The 26,145-nt window shown below is 40.8% G+C and overlaps 1 protein-coding gene across 1 annotated transcript in view; it reads right to left on the reverse strand.

Moving 5' to 3' along the window:
- Positions 1 to 24,668, reverse strand: part of NKD1 (NKD inhibitor of Wnt signaling pathway 1) — a 108,938-nt gene extending 84,270 nt beyond the window's left edge. The window contains exons 1-3 of the mRNA XM_075161175.1: positions 24,405 to 24,668; positions 24,232 to 24,264; positions 23,869 to 24,026 (exon numbers count right to left, since the gene is read on the reverse strand). Coding sequence (XP_075017276.1) covers positions 23,869 to 24,026; positions 24,232 to 24,264; positions 24,405 to 24,429 — 216 coding nt within the window. The 5' untranslated portion in view covers positions 24,430 to 24,668. The remainder of the gene's footprint in view (positions 1 to 23,868; positions 24,027 to 24,231; positions 24,265 to 24,404) is intronic.
- Positions 24,669 to 26,145: the final 1,477 nt, after the last annotated feature.

Consider the following 26,145-nt stretch of genomic DNA (forward strand, 5'->3'; position numbering starts at 1 on the left):
AAGATTCCTTAAGTGGGAAGAATGTTTCCCAATTTAGCCTGCTGTTTTGCTTCCTCCCTCACCACTCCCATGGCACTGCATCCAGCAAAAAGAAGAGGGGAATTAAAAAAAAAAAAAAAAAAAGAAAAAAAAAAAGATAAACCCCTCAAAACCCCAATGCCTGCCTTTCAGTTTGTCATATTGTTTCATGTGCCATGAAGGGCCCTGAAGAGCTTTCACAAGCTTTCCAAAACATCTCACTTCGTTGCATCCGAGCTGTAACCTCCCTTACTAGCTACTGTAAAATGACGTTAAACAAGTGGCATATTTTTAAGGCATCAAAATCCAAAGTAAAGTTTATCAGGAACTTCAATATAATTGTCTCAACTCTGCAAATTAGAATGAATATTTAATGTTACAATGCTACCACCACAAAAGGCCTACTTCTTTTGATAAAGACACTGATTTATCTCAAAGCGTCCTGAGAGGGTGAGGCTGAAATATTGCAAGAGAAGCTGGCTTGGATCTAGGTTTCAAGAATGACAAAAAAATTATCAACCCTCCGTTCTTAACTGCCTTACATTAGTCTTCAAAGTTAAAAGGGGGATTAAAAACATCATTAAGTAAAGCAAGAAAATACCAGACATACTGGATTTCAAACACAGTCCAATTTTATCTCCTAATTATTTAAAATGCAAGCTGCCAAGTGCACCAACCATTATGACAACAAAAATCTGATCCAACTTTGCAACAACAACAGAAAGTGTTTATCACAGAGGTCTAAACCACAGACTCATTTTGTAAACTTGGAAACAATTCCAGAGCCTGCGCCATACATCTCAAAGGAAAAGATAAATCCGCACTCACATTTTTATATAAAAACAACAACAACAAATATAAATGGATCAACAGTCTTCATGCAAAAAAATTAAAAGCCTTCACGGTCGAAGCCACAAGACTTCAACGACTATTTCTTATCAGGGGCGTTTCCACTAACATAAGTGCAAGTAAAACTCTTGGCAGAAGTGTCCTGACTTGTGTGTGTCAGGCGCGAAGAACCAAGCTGGCTCTCAAGGGCTCAGAGTACTCGCTTGCTCCTTATAAGAAAGGAAACCATTTGTCTGCTTCAGAAGAGTCTTGTAGGGCAAGGGTTTCATCCCCTTCCGAATCATCTCTGGTTTCCAAGAATTTTGCATGGAAATTGAAGCCAAATGGCATCTGAGAACTAAAGACTGAACAGTGAACTGAAGGCTTACGCAGTGCATGTGAGAACGAGACACAGGCAAACACATTTGAAGAGGCAGGGAAATTTCATGTTCTTACCCTCCACTCACATTTTTTCAAATGCTTCTGGAGGACGAGCTGGCTCAGCAGATCAGAAAGGGAAACAGAGTCTTTCAATAACAGGATGCTGTTTCAAATCCAGCCCAGTCTTATGGTGACTGAAAGTTATTATCCAATAGGTGGCAAATGTCAAATGAAATAGCGATTTCACTTCCAGTTTCTGTTAAGTAGGTGTCTGCAACACAACTGGCAGTTTCACCAGACAGGCCAAGCTCTGGCTTTCCAAGTCATGATCGAGGTGTGCTGGCAGGGCAGGACGGTGGCTTACACCTGTTTTGTGGTGAAGAACTTCATTTACCAGTGCTCTTAAATACGAACCAGGAGCAAGCATGAGTTTTTAAAAGAAAGACAAAGGGGAGAATTCTACATACATGACTTTTTCCCGATTAATTCCAGCAACAGAATATATATATATAGCGTGTTTATACTATAAAAATTATTATTACCTCAAATTAAACTCGATACATAACTCTTAAATTTTGTTCTGAGCTATAAGCAAGGAGCTGCAGGACTTTGCCATCTGATACAGCTCTGCTATCATGGTTTATGGAGCAAATGATTAAGAACTAGGAAATTTTACTGGATGAACCTCAGCAAAGTGCTTCGGGCTAGTTTCTCAACATTAGGACATCTGAGAGTATGGCTACATGGCAGGCATTCCACGGTAATAGCTCATGTCAGCACTTCCACTGGGGTAAATAAAGGTATAAGCTGCCTCAAATTACCTTGTATTTACCATGGAGTATAAGGGAACGCAGACAGGACTCCATGGAGCAGCCAGTTATTGGTGTGTCCACAGCCTTGCTTACCCAAAGACCATTTGCCCCAAAACTGCAATCAAACTCCCATATCAGCCTTCAAGGTACTTGATCCTAAGTATCTCCACCGCAGTCAGGCACAGATTTGCTAGAGAGAAGGTGGGATGAGGTGAGGTTTACCTCTTCCAGCACTTCGCCATTCCATTCTCTGCCTGGTTGCAAATACATCCTCAGTGCAGATAATCTATTTTAAGTCTCCTCTGACATTTGGCTGTCCCTATATGCTTAAAGGGAAAGGCAAACCACCACCCAAAAGAACAGCCCCCAGGAGAAAACAAATAATTAGCAACATGTGTTTTGGTACAGAAAGGTGCAGAGAACATGGCTTCCCCTTTCAGTGCACATGAAGGAAAAAATCTTGGAAAAGCAGAGAACTAGACCCTGTTTTTTCAGCAATATTTAGTCTAACTCAGCCCCCGCATAAGTTAACTTTTGCGCTGAAAGAAGTACACTGTGTAAACTTTTTAAGAGTTTTTTTTCTTTATATCCTATCCAGTGTCTTCTGTCAAGAGTATTCAAAAAAGCTGAAAAAGGGCAGTATGTCCTCGAGTCACTCTACAATAACAAGTGTCTGCTGAGCCACAAGAGTTAGAATCACTCTGCTATTTCCAAAGCTGTGTTTCCACCTGTGTGTTATTGACGACAATGTTATTGATGACCCAATAACAAACAGAATAAACCCTACATTGTCACGACTGTGACACAATATATATACACACACATAACATACATTCAGGAAAAAGAAGGTAAATTTAAAACAAGTATTTCAATAATAAGTGAGTGTTACAAAATAATATTTTTCCTCCTAAAGCCATGAATAAAGAACCTTTTGCTAGTCTCTGAATTTGGCTTTCACAGCTACATCATCAAGCAGCGTCCTACCCAATAAAAATATTTCTGCAGAATTTAATAACTACATCTATAGCACCTTGTCTGAGATTCAAAAGCCTTGGAAATTAAAATATGGCAAGAGCAGAATTTATGACAACTCTGTGAAGTAATGTCTATACATACATTCCCTCTTAATGTCATGATTAATTTACTGCTAGGTCTATACTGTAACAAACTTAAAAATAAGATACTGGTTCTCCCCCAAAACAATGCCCACCCACAGAAGGCAAGCTTTTGGCCCCTGTGCCTGCTGGGCTGTTTTCTGCCTACTGAATGATGGCAACCAGGATAAGTCAACAATGCTCAGATGTGTTAAAAGCTTCAAGCTCTTTGCAGCACTCCCCATAAGCCATAAGCAAATGTGATATTGCAAAATGGCTTGTCATCACCCTCTTCCTGCCCTTCCCAACACATATATCCCTCATGAAGGGATCTTTTATCTCCAATAGCACCTTTGAGATACTGAAACCTTACTGCTCTAGTATTTCATTTCTGCTCTATTATAGGAAATAGCAGGGGAAGATGTCTGCTGTTACACAAACAATCCTATTTATGAATTGAAAACGACTTCCAGGATTGGCATTTCCAATATATTTATTATTTCAAGGATCATTAATCTTTATAAAGGACAGAGCTCTGAGTTACAACTAACTGCTGTCAGCATAATCTGCTAAAGCCATGCCTAAAGTAACAGCACTTCTATGTTGAATGGTATCATGTACAAGATACTCACTGAAAGGGAGAAAAATCCCATAAATCTCAATTTTGCTGATGTAGATGCACACGATTATTCTATGTTTTCAGTAGAAGAAACTAAAATGGACTGAGTTCAATGGACTCAACTTTGAAGACCCTTTTCCATTATATACTTGAGAAACTTAGAGATGCAAACTGTGCAGTTTTAACAATTCTGAGAGAAAATAAAACCTGAACCATTTTCCGAGAATTATTCCGCATTCAAACAGACCTCCATTACCATGTCTTTACGCCCAATCTTTCCTAAGTTCCCCTGTTGCTATTCCTAATCATACTCCTTCACAGTTCTAAATAACCTTTTTTAAGCTTCAAACAATATAGACTAAATTCTCATTTGGTCATTGCTTCAGTAGTATTTACTGGCATGTTTACATATGTTTGCAATAGGTATTCCAGAATAGCTGCTGTGCAAACTCTCTGTATCACAATAAAAGTCTGTACAAGTAAGCACATAAATTGTGCTGATAAATAAAAGTACTTTTATTCTTTCACTCTACGTCTGTAACAAGAACTCTTCTTATCAGTTTCCCTACGTACACAAGAAGCAAATAATTTGCTCTTTCAGTCGTCCTAGTTCAACCACCCTTAGCTCTGCTATGAATTTCTTCAAGATTGCCCAGTATCTTTTCTGGGATTTCTCTAGGAACAAAAGGATATTGTAATGGTGGCAGAGAACCATATATTGCAGACTGCTTGCGCGATAAGATCTCTACATGCATGCAAGACACTACCAGACTTGGACTGGCCTCAGCACCTATACTGAAACATGCGTAAGTTCACCACACATGCGTTTACCCACAGATCTAATACGGCTAACAGAGTACTTGCAAATTCAACGAGGAATGTGAAACAGGGAATAATAACAATACTTAGGTCTATGCTAGTTTCTGAAGAAGCGATGTCCCCTGCAATGCTCCAAAAGGAACAGCAAGTGACAACTCAGCTGGGGTTGTAGCCTGAACTCATTGAAGTTTCCTACTGATTTTCAATAACTCCCTAATGAGGGGTTCAGAAAGTCAGCAAAAGGAAAGAGGATTTCTCTAAAGGTCACATTCAAATGCTTCTAAACAAGCGATTATTTTCAGTCCCGACCTCTTTGGTATCAACTGGAACTCTGCCTGAGAAAATGGTTTCAGGACTCTGCCCACTGGTTTGTTTGTACAGTGGTACAGGAAATATGTAAATAGATTAAATTTATGACAAAGTGCCAAGCATTTGAGAATGCCTGTATATCCATTTCTATAATATTCTCTGCTACACAGTTATGACTGCTAGAGCCTAACTCTACAGAAGTCAGCGCTAAAATCCCCCTTGAAAACAGACACCATGCAGTGTCTGATGGGCTTGCTTGCCATCATCTCAGGACCATCGCACATGTTCACACATTATCAGCTTTTGCTCAAAATGAAGCCAGTCTGAAATTACATTAAGTGCCACACACCAGGCTACCGATACAATGGGTGACAGCCCAGGAGAAAGCATGTTCAATGCCTAGCTTATTTGTTCTGTTCACATTTGGGCAATCATTTCTCACTGCCATTTATAAATTATGTCTTCTGACAAGAATTCAAATTTAGAGCCCTAACCTCCCACTCTATGCCTAACAGATCTGAGCAGACAGCTCTTTTACCCAAAATGAGAGTTGTTCTTCCAATTGCATTTAGCCTCACAGTAAAAAAAAAAAAAAAAGTTCAGCTCACTACAGGATCTAATTCTTAGTGTTCGTGTTTCTCACTTAAAGTTTTCAAAAACCAAGGATATTCATTATTCAGTTTAAACCTTTCCCCATCTATCAATTAATTTCAATTGCTTGAGCAATGAAACATAACAAGCTATCAAAGATGAAGCAAAGAAACAAAGAAATAAAAGCTTTCCTAAAAAGATAACATGATAGGACATTTACTTTCTTCTCTGTAAGGGCATACAAACTTGAGTTTTCACTTTGAGAGAATTTATGAGATAAACATTATTTTTTATAGACAATTAACACTTTACGTTTGCAGCTGTACAAGGCCTAGTCAAGTTGTCCTTAACTGCCAGAATATTCCGAGTTTGCCCAGTAAAAGAAAGGATCTGACTCCAGCAGAAAGAAATATTTTCTAAAATAAAGATGCACTCAAAAAGCAAGACTTACACTACCAACGCAGCATTGCTCTCAAGCCACATGGGTAAATTTTAACATTTATATCCCTGCTAACTAGAGGCAGGCTCAAACCAAAACCACAAATATGGAGAAAGTCTGAACCCAGATCAGAATTTTATAGCTCACACCCCAACTCTTCTCTTAACAATGGCTGGAAAATGCTTTTCAAAACTCCTACAATATTTGTTCCATACACAGGAAATGAGTTTAATAGTACATCTTTGGGGATTAGCTTTGTTTAGCTGTCCAAGCCTTTGATGCAAAGTCTGTAGATAGTATTGCTTTAGTGGTTACACAGAAACAGACATATTTCCTGATGGGATGCCTCCCTTGCTCACATGGTCATTCACCTTAATCCCTGTTAACTTTATAGGATGCTATACTGCACAAATCATTGGCTGTAGAGGAAGTCCTTTATACATGTTTCTTGGCCTTCCTCTATTCACAGCATGAAAATGGTGAAGATAAATATACTGCTGAAGCATGGGAATTGGGAAGTTGGATAAAAAGCATTACATTCTTACAGAGGAATTCTTCATTTCGAGACAACATAAAGCAGCTCCCGAGGATGAATTTACTGCTTTTCTGCTTCAGCACAGTGGGCTGTATTATGACCCTATAATCCACAGCGAGCAAGGCAGCAGCTGAGAGCTGCACTGCCCCTGGAGCTGTCTGAGAGATGACTATGATTCACTGAATCACAGTTTCCTCTCCAATTTCCCCGCTGCCTCAAGGAAGGCAGCAAACTCTGCCTCTGCACTGTCCTCTTCCCGGAATGATTCTGCTCCTGAGCTGGGCTATGCTCCACCACCTTTCCACTCACAAATAGGCAAGTAAGGAAGTAGGAGATGCAAGGAGAAATTCTTTAAGCCCCAAAAATACATATATGCTATACATGGTTTTTGTTAGCAATCTGTACCATGGGTACGGTATGGTTAGGCAGTATGTATGGTACATACTTGCCTCAAATGTTATAGTACAGTGTGCTAGCCAATACAAGATGGCAAAAGGATTCTTGATGTTCCACACCCAAATGTGCACTCTGCTAGTTAGATCACCATGTGGCTTTGTTTCTCCACCAAGATTTAGTTTCTGAACAATGTAGCATTTAAGCTAAGGCAAAGGCAATAGCTGTTAAAATAGAAGTGTCTAACACATATAGTGTTGAGACCTGAGGAACTGGGAGGGAAAGAAAGAAGCACAGAGCAACTGCTGAGAAAGTGTGATTTGTTGGCCATAGGTGGCAAAGAAAACTTTAAGTCTCCAAAGGGAGAGGGGAAAAAAACCAACAACAAATGCCCATATCTAACACACAGACTAAAGTACAATGATTCCAGCCAGACTGACCAAACTCTCCAAAACCACAGAGCCACTAGATTGAAACCATCCTTACAATTCAATATTCAGAGAAATCATCCTTAAATACATAATAATGGGTTGTGAGATGCCATTAAATCTTCTTTAGACAGGCAGAATTTGTCTGAATTCTCTTCATATTTATAAGGAGGGAGGAGCGGGGAGGCTACAGGCTGGGATGTGCCTGGCTGCAACACACAGCTGTAGGGGTGTGCTCACTGCTGCCAGGCCAACAGGACAGCAAGTGCCTCTTCAGCACCATACATTTAACTCTGCTCTCCATTGTTTAAAAGAACACATGACATTCGCGGAGAATCCAGTGCCAACAACTAAAAAGCTTGGGAGTATCCATAACTAACCATCAGTCACCCTTTCTAAACATGACCGTGGGTGATATATCACTGCCAGCACCACAAGGAGGAGGGAAGAGGTGTTAATTAACCTGTAAACCTGCTCCACTTCGTGCTCCAGATAGTACAAAGACCCACCAGAATAGGAGGCATAGTTCACCCTCATTATAAGGCTCTCCATTACAAAGCCAGTGCAAACAAAAGCCTACTGCTTTGACTCACCACTCCACTTCAGTTCATTGTAAACATTTTGACATGCATTTCACTCATGTACAAACTCTGCTGCTCCGAAGAATAACCTTCAAGAGAGGGTAATTTCATTATTCAAGCAAACACCAGAAAAAAGCTCATCTCCCTGCAAAGTCTCAAGTCTAGCTGGTGCATCAGAGCTCATCTTCAGTCTCATTTTTAACAAACATTTTCCTTCGCCCTTTAGTTATGTCTGTGTAGTCCATTTCATCTAGTCACAGTGGTAAAAGTCTGGCATTCTCCTCATCCTATATTATTTACCTGTTATGATTTATACATGTGCTAGCCATATGTTCTCTTCCTACATTCCTACTAATCTTGCACTGAATTTATATGCATTACCAAAAGCAAGGTAGAGCAATAAGCAGGAAGTCTACATCACTTGAATGCACGTGTCCTTGGACAGGCCTCTACAAGGAGCGGAGATTCAGCTCACGCATTAAAGACACGTCCCTTCCACCACCTTCTAACCTTGTCCAAACTCTCGTTCAGATGAGTGGAAAGTAAAATGTCTTGTTTCTCTATATGTTAAAGCTGCTTCGATACAAACTTTTTAGAATTAGACGTCTTGGACCACTGGATTGTGATGAGAGCTGGACAGTTCAGAAAGGCCCCTTTCCAAAAGGATTTCAGGAAGATTACTGTAGAGCAAAAGAAGAAACAATGTAAGAGGGTTTTTTTTTTTGCAAAGGGAGATTATATAAACTCCAGGGAGAATTCAAACATTCTTTTTCATTCTTATTTTCTTACTTTGCTCAGGAAAGTAGGTGATAAATACCTGGCTTATTCATAAAAACATAGAAATGAATTAAGCGTACAGCTGGCATTGAAGTTCTTCATGAACTTTAAATATTTCTCTGTCTACCTCAACAGCCTAGGCAGGTAAAAGGATAAAACCTATCCCACTTCCCTGATGGGGAAGTGGGAAAAGTGGATAAAACTGGTAGTTTCAAAGAGAAGACAAATGAGACTAAATGAGTGTGGGTCTCTGTGAAGATTCACGTTTGAGAAACTTGAGAAAGGATATAGCTAAAAGCTAGGGTCTAGACTAGAACACATGGCTCCCGTATCTCATTCTTAAGCCATAAATTCAGAGCTTCAGAGACGAGATAGCACCTCAGTAATGGCTATCCATCACTGATAACCCACATCACAAACACCGCCCAACTTCACATCCAAGCCAATAGACCAGTATTCTAATCTCAGATGACTTCAAAGCCTACCTACCTTGTGATTCGGAGTGCTCAAGAAAGCTGTATTTAACCTATTACCCTATCTCCTTAAGTACAACAGGACTGACATCGTAGCCATGAAAATCCCAAACACTAAGCCAAGGGGCTACACTAGTCAGCCCAGTTAGCAAAGGCACACCCTGTTATCAGAAATGCAGGGATTGCACCGTAAGCCTGTGTCTGAACCACTGAGAGCTTTAACTTAGTAGGGATCTTTCTTTCATATATACCTGTATGTAAAATATGGTCCAGCACCACTTGTTAATGGATAAATCTAAGAAGGGCTGCACTAGAACATCCAGCTTCCAAGAGACAAGAGAGCTACTAGTAATTACTATCACAAGATAAAAATACAAACAAGAATTACTTTATGATTGAAGCAAAAAAGATGAAGGGCACAGCCCAGATATCCCATCTGTACTGCCTGTACTTCTGATGTGCCCATTCTCACCGCTTCCCCTTAGTCAACTATTTTCTTTCATCCTATGCATGCGAATTCTACGTTCATTTCTTTGACTGTTTCCCCAATACCAAATGAACCCTAATTTTGTCCTTTGCATCCTTTAACAAGCCTGTCTACATAAGCCAAAGAAACACTCCATCATCTGCCTACTCACTTTTTTCAGGCCTCCTTTCAGAGGAAAGGCAGCCCTCCCATGTCTTCTTTCTTAAGAGCGCATTTTCACCCAGTCTGAGAGGATTGCATTTTTCTCGTTCCTGTTTGATATATTTATTGTGAGACCGGATCATGTGAGATTGAAGGCCCAGAAAACCCCATGCTGTGTACCTTGCATAAAATGTACTTTCTCTTACACTAGAAAAAGGCTTACATGACATATATTTTTTATAAATATATATCTATGGAATTTTGAAAGTAGGCAAAAAACATTATAATATCATAAGGTGGCAAGGAATACAAAAGAAGAAAAAAACCACAGTGAATAGAATCCTTTTTTATAAAAAAGAAAACTATGCTTAACACAAACTCCTTCATGAATTCTCTTTATACTTCCAGCGACACGAATTCACCATTCTGCTGACACTGTTGCTGACGCTACTGAAAAAGTCACCCAAGAAGGCTCATTTTAAAATAAAATTTTACAAGAAGAGGAAATGGGGATTTGTAACGGAACATTTCCTCCTACTTAATCACAGCATTATTGCCGTGATAGTATAAAGTCCACTTGGTCTTTGTAATTGATTTAATGATAAAGACAACATTTTTGGGCTAACCGCCAAAGACATCCAGTTAAAAGAGAAAAATCTTAAATTATAGTTACCCCCAAGAAACCCAGAAATTATTTAACTCTGTATTTCTAATATTGCTATTAATTTTTAATACTACCTTCAGATTCCATTCACTCAAGTCACCCAGGGGTTCTTAAGTATTTACAATCATCAGTCAAACAAGGAACCTTTTCAGCTCTTTGCCCTTAGAATCATGAGGTATAAACTTTCAACTTCCATACAGAAGATATTTTTAAAATCAAGAGTGCATTTCCCAGAATAATGATGCTCTAATACCAAACAGCAGCTCAGTTATTTCGTGTTAAGAAACCAAAGCCCTTCTTACACAATTTCAAAGCAGCAGCTGTGACTTTGAAACTAGGAATTCATCCTGGCCACCTGCTTTAAAACTAGCCAAAATAAACGTGGTGGGATGGTTCCTGCCGATAACCATGGGATGGCAGGGTAGCACAGGTTGTTTGCTGTTAGGGCTTAGGTCCTAGAGATCACTAACTTCTCCAGGATCTCGTCTGGATGAGGACCTTGGGATCAAGCTGCATCTGAAAGCTGGATTAATTATTAAGTGCTAGATTGCAGTACTGTTACTCATGAGGAGCAAAACTTCATTGCACAGCTGAGATACATTGTTCACGGCACGCCATTCACAGTATGATGTTTTATTCCCACAGCAGATGATCCTGTTCAATCACTCGGCAAACAGTATTATGGTCTGGCTTGTAAGGTATTGTTTTCTTAGAAGACAGGGTTTATTTTGTTGTTGGTTTGGTTTTTTTTAATATACTCAAAAACATCCCTAATAGTAATAACAGTAAACTAAAAATGATGACTTTAAAACCTCAAACTAGCCCACTTTTTCTAGCCTTAATGAATGCACAAACATTGCAAAAATCACTGCCCACCAATGCAACTTAGTGGAACATGAGATCTTCTCAGATTCACAATGCTAGCTAAGGTAGCATAGTGCACTTCAGGAGGTATTTTAGGGCCTAATCCTGCTCTCAGCAGATTTAATGGAGAGTTAATGGCCTTCAACAGTAAAAGAATTTGGCCCACAAAGACTCAGTCATTTCTAATTCTCAGCATCAAAAAGAAAGTATATTTTGCATTACCCTGAAAATAATCCCCTTCAGAAAACTACAGCACAAAGTACTACAGAAGAAAAAGAAACCTTTAATATTTAAAAACATACAAACATGTTCCTAGCAGTTTATTTTAATATAACACTGCTAAACAGGGGGAGAAGGAAAAAAAAAAAAAAAATCAGGTCACTAATAAGTGTCCTAGGTTCTTTCCACTTTCTACTCCTTTTTGCCTTACTTTCCCGCTTTGCACACCCCATGTGCAGAGGCACATTTCAGACAAAGCAACCTACTGTAACACTAGCACTGCCGAGGTGGAAATACGCTCTTCTCCTTACGGCCAGCAAAGGACCCACACCTTGATCTTCAAGGAAAAGCCTCTGGTTGGTGCAACTCAAAAAGCTGCTGCAAGTTTATTTCTTCTCCTCCCCCCCTTCCCCCCCCCCCCCCATAAATTACTCCTCCTTTTGATGTCTATTCTTACTTTTAAAAAAAATACACACATCAGGTTAAGATGAAAACTGCCCACACGACAAGTTTGTGTTTACAAGCTTAAGAGCAAGTTTCACTTGAACACAGGTCAATGTCGCTTTAAGAAAACATCACATACCAAAAAACTCACACATGGTTAGAACACATCACGAGCAGAGAGGAATTGTGGACTCAGTCTGTGAGGCACCGAGCCAGCCTGAGAAGCCCTTTGAAGTTAGAAAAACATCCTCTGGTCAGAGCACATTTGTGAAACCGTGGGACAGGCGCTTTAAACAACATTCACTCCGAGATCACCTGCGGTGTGCCAGTGGATTGGCGCCTGTGTAACTTCAACAACATAACCCTTTATATTCCACAAAGATTCCTCACTCCAAAATCTGTCCTATCAAGAGCATACAGTCAAAAAACGGCGTGGCAAAACCGGCACTGTTGCACCCTCTGTACAACACAGGCATGTGAAGTTTGGGTAAACCCTGCTGTAAGCAGAACTTGGTCAACAGAAGAAAGGGCGCTTTACCTGGGCAAAGCACCACTTCTACAGAAGGAAGGCATTGCCCTGCAAGAAGGGTCACTGCAAACCAGTTGCACAAAACTTACAATATAGTTTGGCACGCAGCTGGGTATGACACAAAATACTCTCTGTTCATCACCATCATCATGAGAAGAAAGATCCTTGGCTGTGCATGGCTAAGTCCAGGTAACACACACTTTTTTCCCTCCCCATTTACAGACTGATGAGACTGGACATCAGAAACTGCTTTTTCAGCTGAGTTACTTCCCTCCACCCAGTTCTGCTGTCAGCGATTAGTACCCAGCCCGCTGGCATCAGTAAGCCGTGCCAACACAATTTAAAGCCAAATCCTACCCCTGATCTGGCATGTCTCTCAGACTGGCACGCCTCTCAGAAAAGAGTCTCTGTACATATTTCTAACTGAAAGCAGAACCAGTTACCCATTCCTAATGCTACTGGATATTGGAACTGATACGCAATAACAGCAGATTTTGAATAGACCCCATGTCTATTGAGAGCGTGGAAGGAGGAAGCCTCATCCTGTCTTTGGATAGGGCTCCTGCTGATATTAGGAGACACATGACTGTACAGCAGGCCAAGTCTCTTTCCTTGCTTAAAACATACCCCTAAAGGCATGACAGTAGCATTTTTCTTGTCTAACCATTCTGTTCTTCTGTATTTGAGAAGCTTTCCTATTTTCCCCAGTGGCGGTGAAATTCTCCTCATTTTTTGAGGAGACCAGGACTGTTGGTGTTGCCATCAGAAACACACATGAGTAGGGTCAGATTACTGTTGCAGAGCTAATAAGGGACCTCACAGATTTTTGCTACTCCCACAGGACATTACCCGTTGTCTCTTATTCATTTACTGGCAAATCTACGGGGCTTCCCACTCCAATGTCTTTGGTTTCTGTCTTTCCAAAAATGGGGAGAATCAGAGGTGGCCATAGATTTAATTGGTTAAGCAGAGGTTTGTTCTGTGTTTAAACAGCACGTGTATGTTCACTGACTAAGCACGGGCAACACCTGCATGCTGCAGTCTAGCTAGTACCTCCTGGATAACAGCAAATGTCCAAGGACACAGAGCTACTTCAATGTGCCTTACTTTTGACTTTCATCACATAGTTCTCACAAAAATTGATTTCATTCATTTTTTTCTAAATTGCATTTTTAAAAAAAAAAAAAAAAAAAATCAAACAGCACATCTGGAAAAGAGTGCCATGGTAAGGTTGATGACCAAATTCCAATGAAGTCTATGTAGCATCAATGAATACGATATTTTCTTTCCAAATGCTGGGTTGTTTGTTTGTTTGGGTTTTTTTTTTTTTTTTTTTTCCTCTTTCTTTTCTGTTACACATCACTATGTTATAATCCAAGAGCGACTGCCTTTCAAAGAAAAGTCCTGTACAATAGCTTAGGCAGAAAAAGGTCTCATTTACTTCTTTATGCTGTGCATTAATCCAGAGTTAAAAGATTTTGTGTGCTTCCTATTGATCATAAATAAACAATTAAAACCAGCCTTAGAGTAGAAGGAAAAAAAAAGAAAAAAAAGAATGAGACTGTAGTGCAATACTTTAACAAACCAACCTAATTAGATAAAAAACACCTTCATACAATAAAAATGTGCTATTTTAATGGGTATTAAGCAGTGCTGTGGGAACAGCCTCTCTCAAAACATGCTTTTTAAACCTATCTGCAAAATTACATTGCTAATTACAAATGGGAATTTAAGTGGCAATACAACTGGGAAAAACTTTTGTGAACCTGTCATAAAATGATCAGATAAACTGCATCTGCAGGGGAAAATACATTGCCATTCCACCAGCAATGTAGCTGCTAGATGAAAAGACTATTAGTCTCACCACTTGAACCTTCCCCTGTCTTCCACTGATGTGGCAGAGAACGCGATACAAAACCACTGAAAGCAATGAGAAGTTTCCCCTCTATTACAGCAGGGCTTTCTCATCAAAACATAACAGAAATATTGCAGAATTTTTCAAGATGATAAAGACAGACTTACCTAACTGTACTGAGTTAGTTAAAAATATACTTTTAAAAGTAATTTATTTATGGTATTCTGAAAAACTCCTTTTACATACATATCCACCTCAGGAACAAGACCTTGCACATAAGCTTTGCATAAATAAAAATGGCTTTAACTGAGATAACCTATGAAGTTTATCCTCAAAATAAAATTAAATATTCGCGATGGCTAAATGAGGCACACTTTTTCCATGGGAAAATATCAAAGTATTATTTATTTTTCTGTAAGTACTTGTTTTGAAAAGCCTTTCCTCCCCACCTGGGCTTCGGCTAAAAGCCACAATCTACATTTAAACAGTGTGTACGCTTTAGAAAACTATCAACCATCTTTTTTTAAAGCAGAAGCATATGAAATTATTTGATCCACTTTTCATATAGAAAGTCTAGGGCTGACCATAAAGAAATAGGCAGGCTCCCAGTATAAACTTACCAGGATTACATCAAAGACCTTCCTCTAGGATCAGACGATTGATTTCTTCAATGCTTTTTAGAATTTCTTCCAGGATATTTTGGGTTATTGCCTTAGACCTTTGCTCAGCTGGAATGACAGATATTCTGTTTGCTAGACTATGATGTTCTCTCTTTATAGGGGAATGAGTGTCTGTAGCTTATACACACGTACGCTATGTGAACAGAGAGAGACTTGGAAAGTTCACAAGCAAAATTATTATTTATTGTTTCAAAAAAGAGTAGTTTATTACGGAAACACTGATACAGGCTTAACCACAGCATCTTACGCAATACAGAGAGTGCTTGTTATTCTGTAAGCTCAGGACTGGGGCACTCTATGCTGAGACAAAATTCCCACTCCCCCAAACAGGCGTTTGTTCTTTATAAGCATTTAACGCATAAGGCTTAGCTTTACAGCTACTACCTCCTTTACCTAACTCTCTTGAAACTAACCGCCCTAGAATTATAAAAGATTTTTAAGACAGGACAACAAGAAGTGGCTTAATCCTTACCTACCACTATCAAATCTTCGGGGAATCAGACAGCAAACTATCTGCGAGGGCAATGCGACACACTACCCACCATTCTCCTTCCCCCCCCAAGACAAATCTGTCGCCTCCGTAGCACTTATCATTCGCATCAGAGTATGGATCAAAAGATCCGAGGCTGCTCCCAAATCCCATTTCTCCTGCAAGACAGTACTTTGTTCTGTCACTTCCCTACTGAGTCTATCCCCTTATTTTATGCCTCACAGCATGTGTGGCTGCACCCCAAGATCAAACACCCATGCATGATTTTCTTTCACAGATCTTGAATCACAATGTTATACTTTAATAGGAACCTCAATATACTTAATCCCTTTAAAGCTGCCACAGTAATGTCCCCAAATGCATTAAATTCCACCCTAATCGCAAAACACAAAGTATTTCTCTCGGTGGACAGTGCATAGACTGTTCTGACCACATGCCAATCCATCTCGGAGCTAAAGCAACACACACTGCCTGCATTTGTTAGTTTGAAGCCCAAGGATACATGGCTGAAAATTCCAGGCACTTTAAAAGTTCTCTGCTGCAAATTTTGCTCAAAACATAACTGATCTCCTCCCACATTTCAAGGAAGGATCCCACATTCTCAAAGGATTCTCATTGCAAATTATATAAGGGACCAGTGCCACTGAGCCTGCATTTAAATCCAAATCCATTACAACCAAAAGCAAGACTGGTACATGGCACTTTTCAAGGTATAAGCAAGACACCCTTTCACAGTCAGCTCGATGAGTTTCAGAGTTCCACTGAATTTTCAGATCAAGAAGGGTTATCAGAGAAAATTATCAAACTCAGAGCTTTGACAAAAAGCAAAAAAAGACTTACCAAGGCCTGGTAAGTCTTGTGAATAAGTATTATGCTTTATTAACAACAGCTTCAGATTTAAGGAACAACTCCTTCACATGTATGTTGGGCAGGGACCTTGGTTTGAACCAGGGAACCACAGGGTCTTCCGTTATCCCTGCCAAGGGGTTAGTGTGGTGGGATCTTTTACATGTATTTTTACAGGGCTCTTCTTGGCCATTGAGGAGCTTCTCAGGCACTGATGGTGTTTCAGTCTCCTGTGGCCACAGTCTGGTCTTCTGAGGAGCAATAGGATTTACTCCACCAAAAGCTTTATAGACTGAAACAATAGGATCATTTATTGCTCTATAACATACAATAGGCCACACCACACAAAGAAAACCAGTGGTACTCAGTTTCACAGCTGTTACAGGACCTCCCAACAAGACACTGCATCCTTCCCTTCCTCAAACGATTAGATTCTGTATGACTAAAACAGAATTATTTCTCACATATGATGGGCACATACCAGGTCATGTGAGACACACACATATAGGTGTTAAGGAATCTGGCTGAACACTTACTTGCAGATATAAGCCTGTCTGAATGCCAACTCCCATGACAAGCCAATGGACCAGTCCTACTTAAACAGTGGACATGCAGTTACATGACAGCAGTCTATTTGCAAGACACTAACTATACAGGACTTTCCAACTCGAAAAAGGATGTCTCACACATTCAGAAGTGTCATCTCTATTCTGCAAATTACAAGACAAAATATATGCCATATTGCTCTGATGACAATAAATCCAGAAGTTTACAAAAAGCAAATGCACTGTATGGCTGTACCCCTTGCAGAGAGACTAGGACAGCAATAGTTGAACCTACATAAGTCATTTTCCCTCTCTCTTAGATTACGCAGTAGTAAAAGTATCTGCGCCAGCACAGCCCTTTCACCACAGCTAACACCACTGGCGTTCCACCACTGCAAGACAAATGTCATGAGATATTCCAACACAAACACGCTTTGCTGGCTCAGAAATCAGACACAATGAAGATTTTGCATTTGGAACTTGGTTAATAATTCTTGAATGGAATACAGTCCAACTTGGTCTCCCATAGCTGTAGTTACTCTGTAGGAGTAAATACAAGCTTAGTTTTGCTGCCAATGTTGGCAGATATGACTAAATAAATTCACAGAGAAAGTCTATTTGACCATTTCTTCACGTTAATTTTTTGAACTAAAACTATACATCACTTTCCATTAAAAGATATCTATAAATATCACACAGTCTGAAAACTCCCGAGTATTCAGAGTAACTAGTATATTAACTAGAAAAGTGGTTTAGTTACAAAAAAATACTTCAAGTATTTTGTACATTTCAACATCTACCATTTACTTTCCAACCAGGTTTTGATGCTGACATTCACGAAGCAAAATCCGTCCACAAGGATTTCTATAAAGGCCAACATCTGCAGCACAGGGAGCAATGTTCCATTTTGATTTAAATATCATCACCGAACAATTATTTCCCCAACTTTGGAAAAACTAACTCTTACAAAGTTTCAGTACTCAAGAGACTTACTTCTCTTTCCTCTGTTCATAACCCAATTCAAAAGAAACCATAAAAGTCAACTAAGATCTTCTTCTGAAGGGTGCCTACAAATAGCCACTTGCCGAGCTCCTCCTGGGTCTTATTACAGATCTTACAAAACTTACAGAAAACCCTTCTGTTAATGAATGCTGCTGTAAAGAACATTCCCATATGTCGACAATCACGTGCTACAAATTTCCCATTTTTGTTATAACCAAAGTTTTAGTGTAAAGTCTGGACTACATTATTTACATTTAAGTAATTAAAGAATATAACATACTGTTGTTACTTTTCATCCCAATTTACAGAAGAAAATGTACTCCATAGAATTATAGAATGGTTTGGGTTGGAACAGACCTTAAAGATCATCTAGTTCCAACCCTCCTGCCATGGGCAGGGACACCTTCCACTAGACCAGGTTGCTCATAGCCCCATCCAACCTGAACTTGAAAACTTCCAGGGATGGGGCATCCACAACTTCTCTGGGCAACCTGTTCCAGTGCCTCACCACCTTCATAGTGAAGGGTCGTTTCTGTGACCAGGATACGATTGGCTTTCTGGGCTGCAAGTGCACTTTGCCAGGTCATGTCGAGCTTCTCATCAACCAACACTCCATAACCAAGGCCTTCTCATTCAGAAGAATTAAGGTTTCACTAAGCCAAGAGGGACTATCAGTAGCCCAAGAAACATAGCTTGCGTCACTTAGATGAGGACTTCACCCAACCACTACACAGAACATGCTTCCTTCTTACAAACATCAACCTAAGTAACTCCACTTTAGAGGGGGTGGGAGAAAGAGGGTTGCTAGAGATCAAAAAAAAGTTACTTTAACGAGATTGTTTGCAGAAACTTCATGGGCCATTCAGCTTTCCAGTCAACATGCCAAACTAAAAGTGCACCACATTAAATCTGAAACACCTATAAAACAAGCCCTGATGAAATACAGACTGTCTTCCATCCACCTCTTCCATATGGCTCAAGCAAAGTCAACTTTTAATTTCATAACACAAAATATTTAATTTATGCTTTTCTTCATATGTCAATTTAACCTCCGGCACATAGCTTTGAAACCATGTAAGGATGCCTAACACTTTCCATATGGCAACTGAATTGTGGCTTTTAATTGCACCAACTGGTATCATTCAAGGATAATTCCCTTGGAATTCAGCTTTCTGCTACAGTATTGGCCAATTCACTAATCTCATCACCATGGCACTAATACTTTCAGAGTCTTTGATTGTTAATATTCATGTTATAATTTTCCCAAACCAGAGCTGTCAAGATAGACTATGTGCACCACTAATTAAATTATCTTGGTTTGTTGGCACCAAATTTCAACACTAAATAAGATTCTGCTTCTCTCTCTTTCAATACAAAGTTTGGCAATTTTATTTTAAATGCCATACACAATATTTTGTATATCAAAATTTTTTTTAGTCATACCAATATCTAGCACTGCTGAGTGTTGTTTCTTTTAATCCTCAGTCAATACAAATAATTATCTATATAATACTGACATTAATGTACTTGAAAATATTTCAGTTTTAAAAAATCACTTCAAGCAGTCACAGAAGATAGCATCCAAGGAAATTTTCATTACTCTTGTCACCATATGAATAAGAAGGTAGTCATTCAACCGATGAGATAACCCCAAAGTAGTGCTACAATTAGATCTTCCAATTCCACTGCCTTTAAGCCATAGTATATACAGACCACCAAAAAAGGCTCTTTTCTGTTTATTATTTTTATTTTGGATGAACGACCTACCCAGCTGTGTCTTCCATAAGGCTATATTTTTTTATATCCACACACACACATGCTATTTAACAGTGGGGAATTGGGAAGGACTTTTTTTTTTAAAAAAAATTAAGAAAGATCATGCTAGAGGAGCAGTGAAGTTAACACTGGTGTAGTCTCCTCTCAGCCATGCAAGGAATGCCCATTAATGTCACTGGCAGTTACAGGCACAGAACAAATGGAGAACAAGCCCCACCTCTGAAGCACTGATGTGCCTCAGCATTTCATATTGTATTATTCCCAGACTAGATACTCAACTCTAATTAATATCAATTAGGGTTGAACACGAGGATCACTAGCAGTAAAGAGCCCAGCAGAAGTGGTAAGCTAAAGTCTTTTCTATTTTACCTAAAATGATTACTTACAACTTGGCTCACTGTGAGCTGGTTTGAAATTTAATTAACAATATGAGATTTTTTCCAATTCCAAGCACAGATCTCAATAAGACGTGCAAGAAACTAGTAAAATTTCTTATGGCTTTGAAGATAAAAGTAAATTGAACTAAGCAAATGTCATATTTAATATTTTCCCCTCTAGCATAGAACGATTTCTCAGTTAAATAAATAAATACATGGATATTTGCAAACAATGTTGATCTCCAAAAATAGTTTGTAAAAGTAAACACACTGAATAAATTTAAACTTAAGAATTATACAGGATAATCCACAGCATCAGAAAACCTTTCTGGGCACAAGTTAACTCATTCATAAAGCAGCAAAAGAAGTGTATTCACTTACTCTAACAGATTTACAGCCCCAGTGGTTTCAATTAGCTTTGAAACTAGAAGATGACTCTGGACCTCATACTTTTCATGGATGCAACAAAATTCCTTTTTTCTTTAATTCTACATGATGTGGAAGGCTGCAGCCCAGCCCTCAGCCTCCACAGTAATTAAAACATTTAGAGCAGAGCAGCCCCTGCTGGGCAGCTGGCAATGGTTTAATGAGATGAGAGCAGAACAGAAAGTTGTATACACACCAGAAGTGCGTATTTCAGATACACTCCCCTTCCCCTGGCTCATGCCTTCACCCGACAATTTACTATGAGGTCCTTCTCAGGTGACTGATGCATTTGGCAATAGCTGGACACTAATTACTGTTCTTCCAGTGAACTGGGCAGGGAAGAAGACACAAGGTGGACGGGACACGACATGGACAGGACACGTCAGCTGAGGGAAGTCTGCTCTAACCAAGAAACTCTCAACCAAGAAACTCTCAAAACTTCAGTTCAGGAAGAGAAAAGGTGTTGTATTCTTGAATCCTCCTTGTGTCAAACACCCTTTGAGTGAACTGACGTAAAAGACCTCCCCTCCACAACTATTGTAAATTCAATCATTCTAGAGAGGAGCACAAATGAAATTTTATTGCTTTTCTCTATTAGTCACTCATTCCTCTTGTAAAACGCTACATGAATCCCCCTGAACTTCAGTGTCATCTCCCCTGGATGACTAACTTCAGCAAAACAATTCAGTGTCTCTGTTCTTGAGGAAAATAGCCTTCCAACTACAACAAAGTCAGAATTTTGGGCTTATAGGGAGCAGTGTAAGTCAAATTTCACTATCACATTCGAGTTCTAATAAAAATGATCCAAATCTTTGAAGTTTCAGACTTGGAAGCAACTGAGAGCTCTCTTCTCCCATCAACAGGTCTTTAGAAGTACACTGGATTTCACCAAATAGGGCCCTACGTACTAATGAAACCACCATCAACAAAACTCTGGTTAAGGATTCCTAGGAGGAAAATTATTTCTAGGACCATTATTTTTTTTAAACTCAACTGAATGTTTCTCTGAATGCAGGTATTTTCATCAGCGTTTGATCTAACTCCTTCTGCCATAAGTCACAAATGCAGCAATTAGGACCTATTTCAGAGGAAAAAAACACGTTTTAATGAGAAGCCAAAGTTTCAGCTGTGACACAATAAAACTGTACCATTCCACAGAGCCTTGTAAACTAATTGAACATTTTAGTAGGAATTCTGAACTAGTAAGGAGAAGAGTCCTTGGTCAATTGAAGTGCAACAGTACTACACTATTGGGGAATACACAACTGTCCCACACAATCCCATGTGACTAACCATTCGTCGAAGTGACTAGTATTTCTACATCTTGAGGTGAATGAAGAGCCAAGAGGTTAGGCTACAATTTGCTTTGTATCTTGGTATAATTATACAAGAGATCAAAGAGATCTCAGAAGAGAAAGTCATGCAATCTCAGTTATGGAGTCAATAGCTGTGACTCCATAATCCTTGTCAAAAAGACTGTACATATGGCACATCTGGTTCCAATGTAGGATTAGAAATGCATCCTTCCATATTACCAAAAGTTCATATTTTAAAGGAACTTTAATGTAGCTGTCACAGTATGCCTGTGACAGGATGACAATCAAACTAAATCAATTAGCAGGCTATATATGCATACAGATACCAACAAATATTTTAGGCAATAAATTGCAAGTATTTTCAAACATTCAGAAACATCTCTATCAGGATGACAGTAAAAAGCCTCATGGGAACAGTGCTTTTAAACGTACTTAAACCTATTTCCCGTTTTATAATGTAGCAAAACTGTAGACTAATTTTTAGTTAATGGCTTGCTAATTGCTGAGCTATCATGAGGAGGACACCTTGAGTAAGATGAGAAATACTGTTCTACTGTCATTCCAGCTGAGCAGACCTCATGGAACTGAAAACTGAAGAGTTTTGTGGATAGCAAAGTATCTTTGACAGAAGTTATTTTTTTCTTTTCAGAAAGCAAACTGTCCTTGTGGAAGAAAATACATTTCACAAAGCTAAAGTCAGAGTTTTTGACCTTTAACTCTTGTATTTTAAACCCATGTTTAGTTTGGTGAGTTGAGCTTCTTTCCTAGAAAATATATATATGTAAAAGGTAGAACATATCTAAAAAGCTTGACTCACAAAAAGGGGGATAATGAAAAATAATTAAAAGCATGTGTTTTTATTCTTTGCATCTGTATCATATGTGTATGTACCATTATTAATGATAACTTCTTTCTTTGGACACATTGTCTCCAAGTAAAGCACAATAAAAATCACTTCAACCAACCATACCTGCAAGCTGAACGTGAACTGATTATGCTCATCAATTACAAACACTTAGATCAGTATCTTACCCACTCCTTCACCTTACTTCTAGTGACTCCCAAACAATTTATCCTCCTCTAAATACAATACTGGTGGAATCTAAAAAGTCATCATTAGCTTTTCCCATTCTACACATCTTCTACACACTTTAACACCCCACCTAAAATGAAGTATTCTCCACTTTCGAGTTAATTTTTCCTGAGACATGAGAAGTCCAGGCTTCTGACAATAAAACTGGTGGCTAACAAAGCGAAGAGCCAGCAGGAGGTTTGGTGGCCCTGTTCTGCTTGTGCTTTCAGAGCCACATTCCTTGCTGGGAAGCACAGATTCCAATCTCCCCATCTCTCAGGTTACTTTTCCACTGATGAAGCTTTCAGGGCTTGATCCAAAGCCCATGGAAGTCAATGGGAGTCTTTCAGTAAACATCAATAAACTCCGGATCATACTCTGAAACACTATGAGGACCATATCTAAGAATTGTTAAGTTTGTTTACCTCCCATCATGCCTTTTTGAGACATTAAAAAAAAAAACAAATAGAAGGTAACTTAAACATTTCCTTCAGCCCAGCTTTACACAGGAGGACTGGAGGAAAGAGAAAGAGTGGGAAGTGACCAGTGTGCTAACAGCCAGGACAAGTGACATGTGCAGTAACTCTTATGGAGAAAGTCTGCCACGCATTATTAGCAAAAAGCAAATAAATAACAATACACTCTTTGGGGATTTCTCCTTTCCTGAATTCCTCTGCCAAAATGTCAGACAAACTTGCGCACACTGGCAGGGTGCTGGGCTTTTTCCAGAGATTCTCTGTTTGTTCCTGTTTGTGAAGGGTTTTGTTCTAATCGTACTGCCCAGACACCAGCAGACAGGTCCCCTTACTCCTCTGGCTTTTGTACCAGCACCAAGTTTGCTCTGCAGCTCCTAACTTCATCAAAGGACTGAAGGAAATCACCCACGGGGCAGCCCCTTGGAGCAGCATTAGGGCAAAGAAAACCCTTCCTTTGCACAACCGGCCCTTGGGAGGGAGAGAGGGATGTAGAAAGAGCTTTTGGTTTTCCCTATTTCAAAAAGAAGGGGCGGGGGTGGGAGCAGCGAGGAAGCTAACATACCCTGGCGCTGGAGAGCCTGCAAACAGCCCGGTGCTGGCAGCCTTGCTGGAGTCCCGAGCTGCTGCCTCCGCTGCTGCTGCCCCCGGAGTATTTCTGCTTCACCATCCAGTCCTCCAGCCCTTTGCGAGCCAGAGAGGCGTTCACCGCAAAACTATCACCTAGAAAAGAAGAGACAATGCCGCCGCTGAGCCGCCCGCAGAGCCCGCCCGGCCCCCGCGGCCACCCCCGCGGCCGGGGCCGGGGCTGGGCAGGCAGCTCGCAAGCCGCGGCGGAAAGTTGAGGGGAGAGGGCAGGGGGACAGGGGCAGCCGCAGGGACCAGGGCAAGGCGTTCAAAGTTATTAGCAGTAAGGAGCCATCCCTACCTTCTGGACTTTCTCTGGGTTTACAAACGGCAGCTAGGCAGATCCGGAGGAAAGTGTGTGGGGGAAATAATAAAGGAAGATCATTAGACACCAGTATAAAATCACAGCAACAAACCGAGTAAAATCCGAGTAAGGGGAAGGGGCTAAGGAAGTAGCAAGTGAAAGGAACTAACCATGTTTCGAGTGAAGTTTCCCCATCTCTCTGCATTGATCTGCAATTACGATTCATTTGACTGTTTTCAGTAGGGTCAGGTTCGCTTGTTGTTATTTGTGTAGATGTATAAAATCCCAGCGCGTTTAGAAATCCATGTGCTCCGCTTCTTCCTGCTAACGCACAAGCGAGATCAAATCTCAGTTCCTCTCCTGCAGCACGGTCCGGCGTCCCCCTCTCCGCTCCAGTCTTCCTCCTCTCTCCTCTCTTTCCCAAAGACAGAGGCGGTTACAAAAGACCTTACTTCACCCACCGGGGAACATGATTGACACCTCATTGAGATTAGACCACTTGCAGGCAGCCTCCGCCTTCCCATTGGGCCGCGGCGGCAGATGAAAGGGGCGAGTGAGCCTTTTGGAGGCTCCAAAAAAAAAAAAAAAAAAAGGGAAAGAAAGAAAAAAGAAAAAGGAGCAGCCGGGGCGCGTTTCACTTCCAGCCAGGCACGGGCGGCGGGGCCGGCCCCGCTCCGCTCCCCGCGCAGCCCCGGGGGCGCCGGGCAGACAATGCAGTGCGCCGCGCTGCCCCCCGCCGCCCCGGCCCCGGCCCCCGCCCTGCCCGCGCCCGCGGAGCCGGCCCGCCTCGCCCTGCGCTGCCGGCGGCTCCCGGCCCGGGCCGCTGCCGCCCCGCCGGGCAGCGCCGCCCTGCGCAGGCTGCGCCGACCCCCGCGGGCAGCCGGCGTGGCGGCTGCCGCTCTCCGCGGCCGCGTCGCCCCGGGGGCCTGCCCGCTTCATCCGCGGAGAAGCAGCGTTCCCACAGGGCCAGAGGGTCTCCCTTCCAGCCGCCGCTCGGCCGCCCCTTCAGGGGTGTAGGAGGGACCCGGACACTGGACACCCTGCGCGCCTTTTGCGATGTTCGCAAACTGCCGTCCGCCGCCGCCGGTACTGGGATGCGGTGACGAAGCGCTCCCGAACCCCTCGCTCCCCTGCTTAGCAGCATCTTGGCTGAGGAGGAAGCCAGCATGTCTGGAAAAGCAGTTGTTCTATTGACTTTGTCCTGCAAACTGTTTTTTCGCGGGCAGCTCTGCGCACACAAGTGATCCTACTGAAGTCACTCTTAATGCCAAAATGCAGCTTTCGGGGTCAGACCCAGAACCCTTTCTCAGTGATTCAAAATGTTGGCAACAGGAGGACAAAGTCTTTATCAGCTTTTTTTAATTATTGTTACTAATTGAGTAGATAAGATTTAAAAAGCATCTCCCCTTCTTCTCCAGTTTATCAATGGTATATTTTTTACATATAGACTAAACTAAAAGGAAACTTGTTTCATAAAGACAACTCTTACAGTCATTAAAAATTTGTTTCCTTCCTCTGGCTGGGCATTATTTTTCTGTTTATGAAAATCACATCTCCCTTGAGATCCTTGTAGTTCAACTAAGAGAGATAAAAGAGTGTGTGTAGTAGATTCAGAACAAGAAAAAATGAAGGCTTCTGAGAATTTTACTCAAGAAACTGCTAGTCAAACTATGTAGGGATTGACCCAGATGGGCCTGGTCCAAAAACTTCAAGGCCACATCTGTGCTTTCAAATCCATACGTTTCAAGCACAGGGAGGAAGGAGTTAGACTTGGGAGCTCATCTGAAAAAAAGATTCAAAGCATATGTAGTAACACTTCTGCAGGGAATTGGGACAGGGAGAGGAGGGTCAGGCTTGGAGCTCATTTTGAGAAGGAATTCCAAAGCACATGGATGTGGTGAAGGTCTGGTA

The sequence above is a fragment of the Calonectris borealis genome, chromosome 12 (assembly GCF_964195595.1).
Source record: "Calonectris borealis chromosome 12, bCalBor7.hap1.2, whole genome shotgun sequence".
In the NCBI taxonomy this organism is placed as follows: domain Eukaryota; kingdom Metazoa; phylum Chordata; class Aves; order Procellariiformes; family Procellariidae; genus Calonectris; species Calonectris borealis.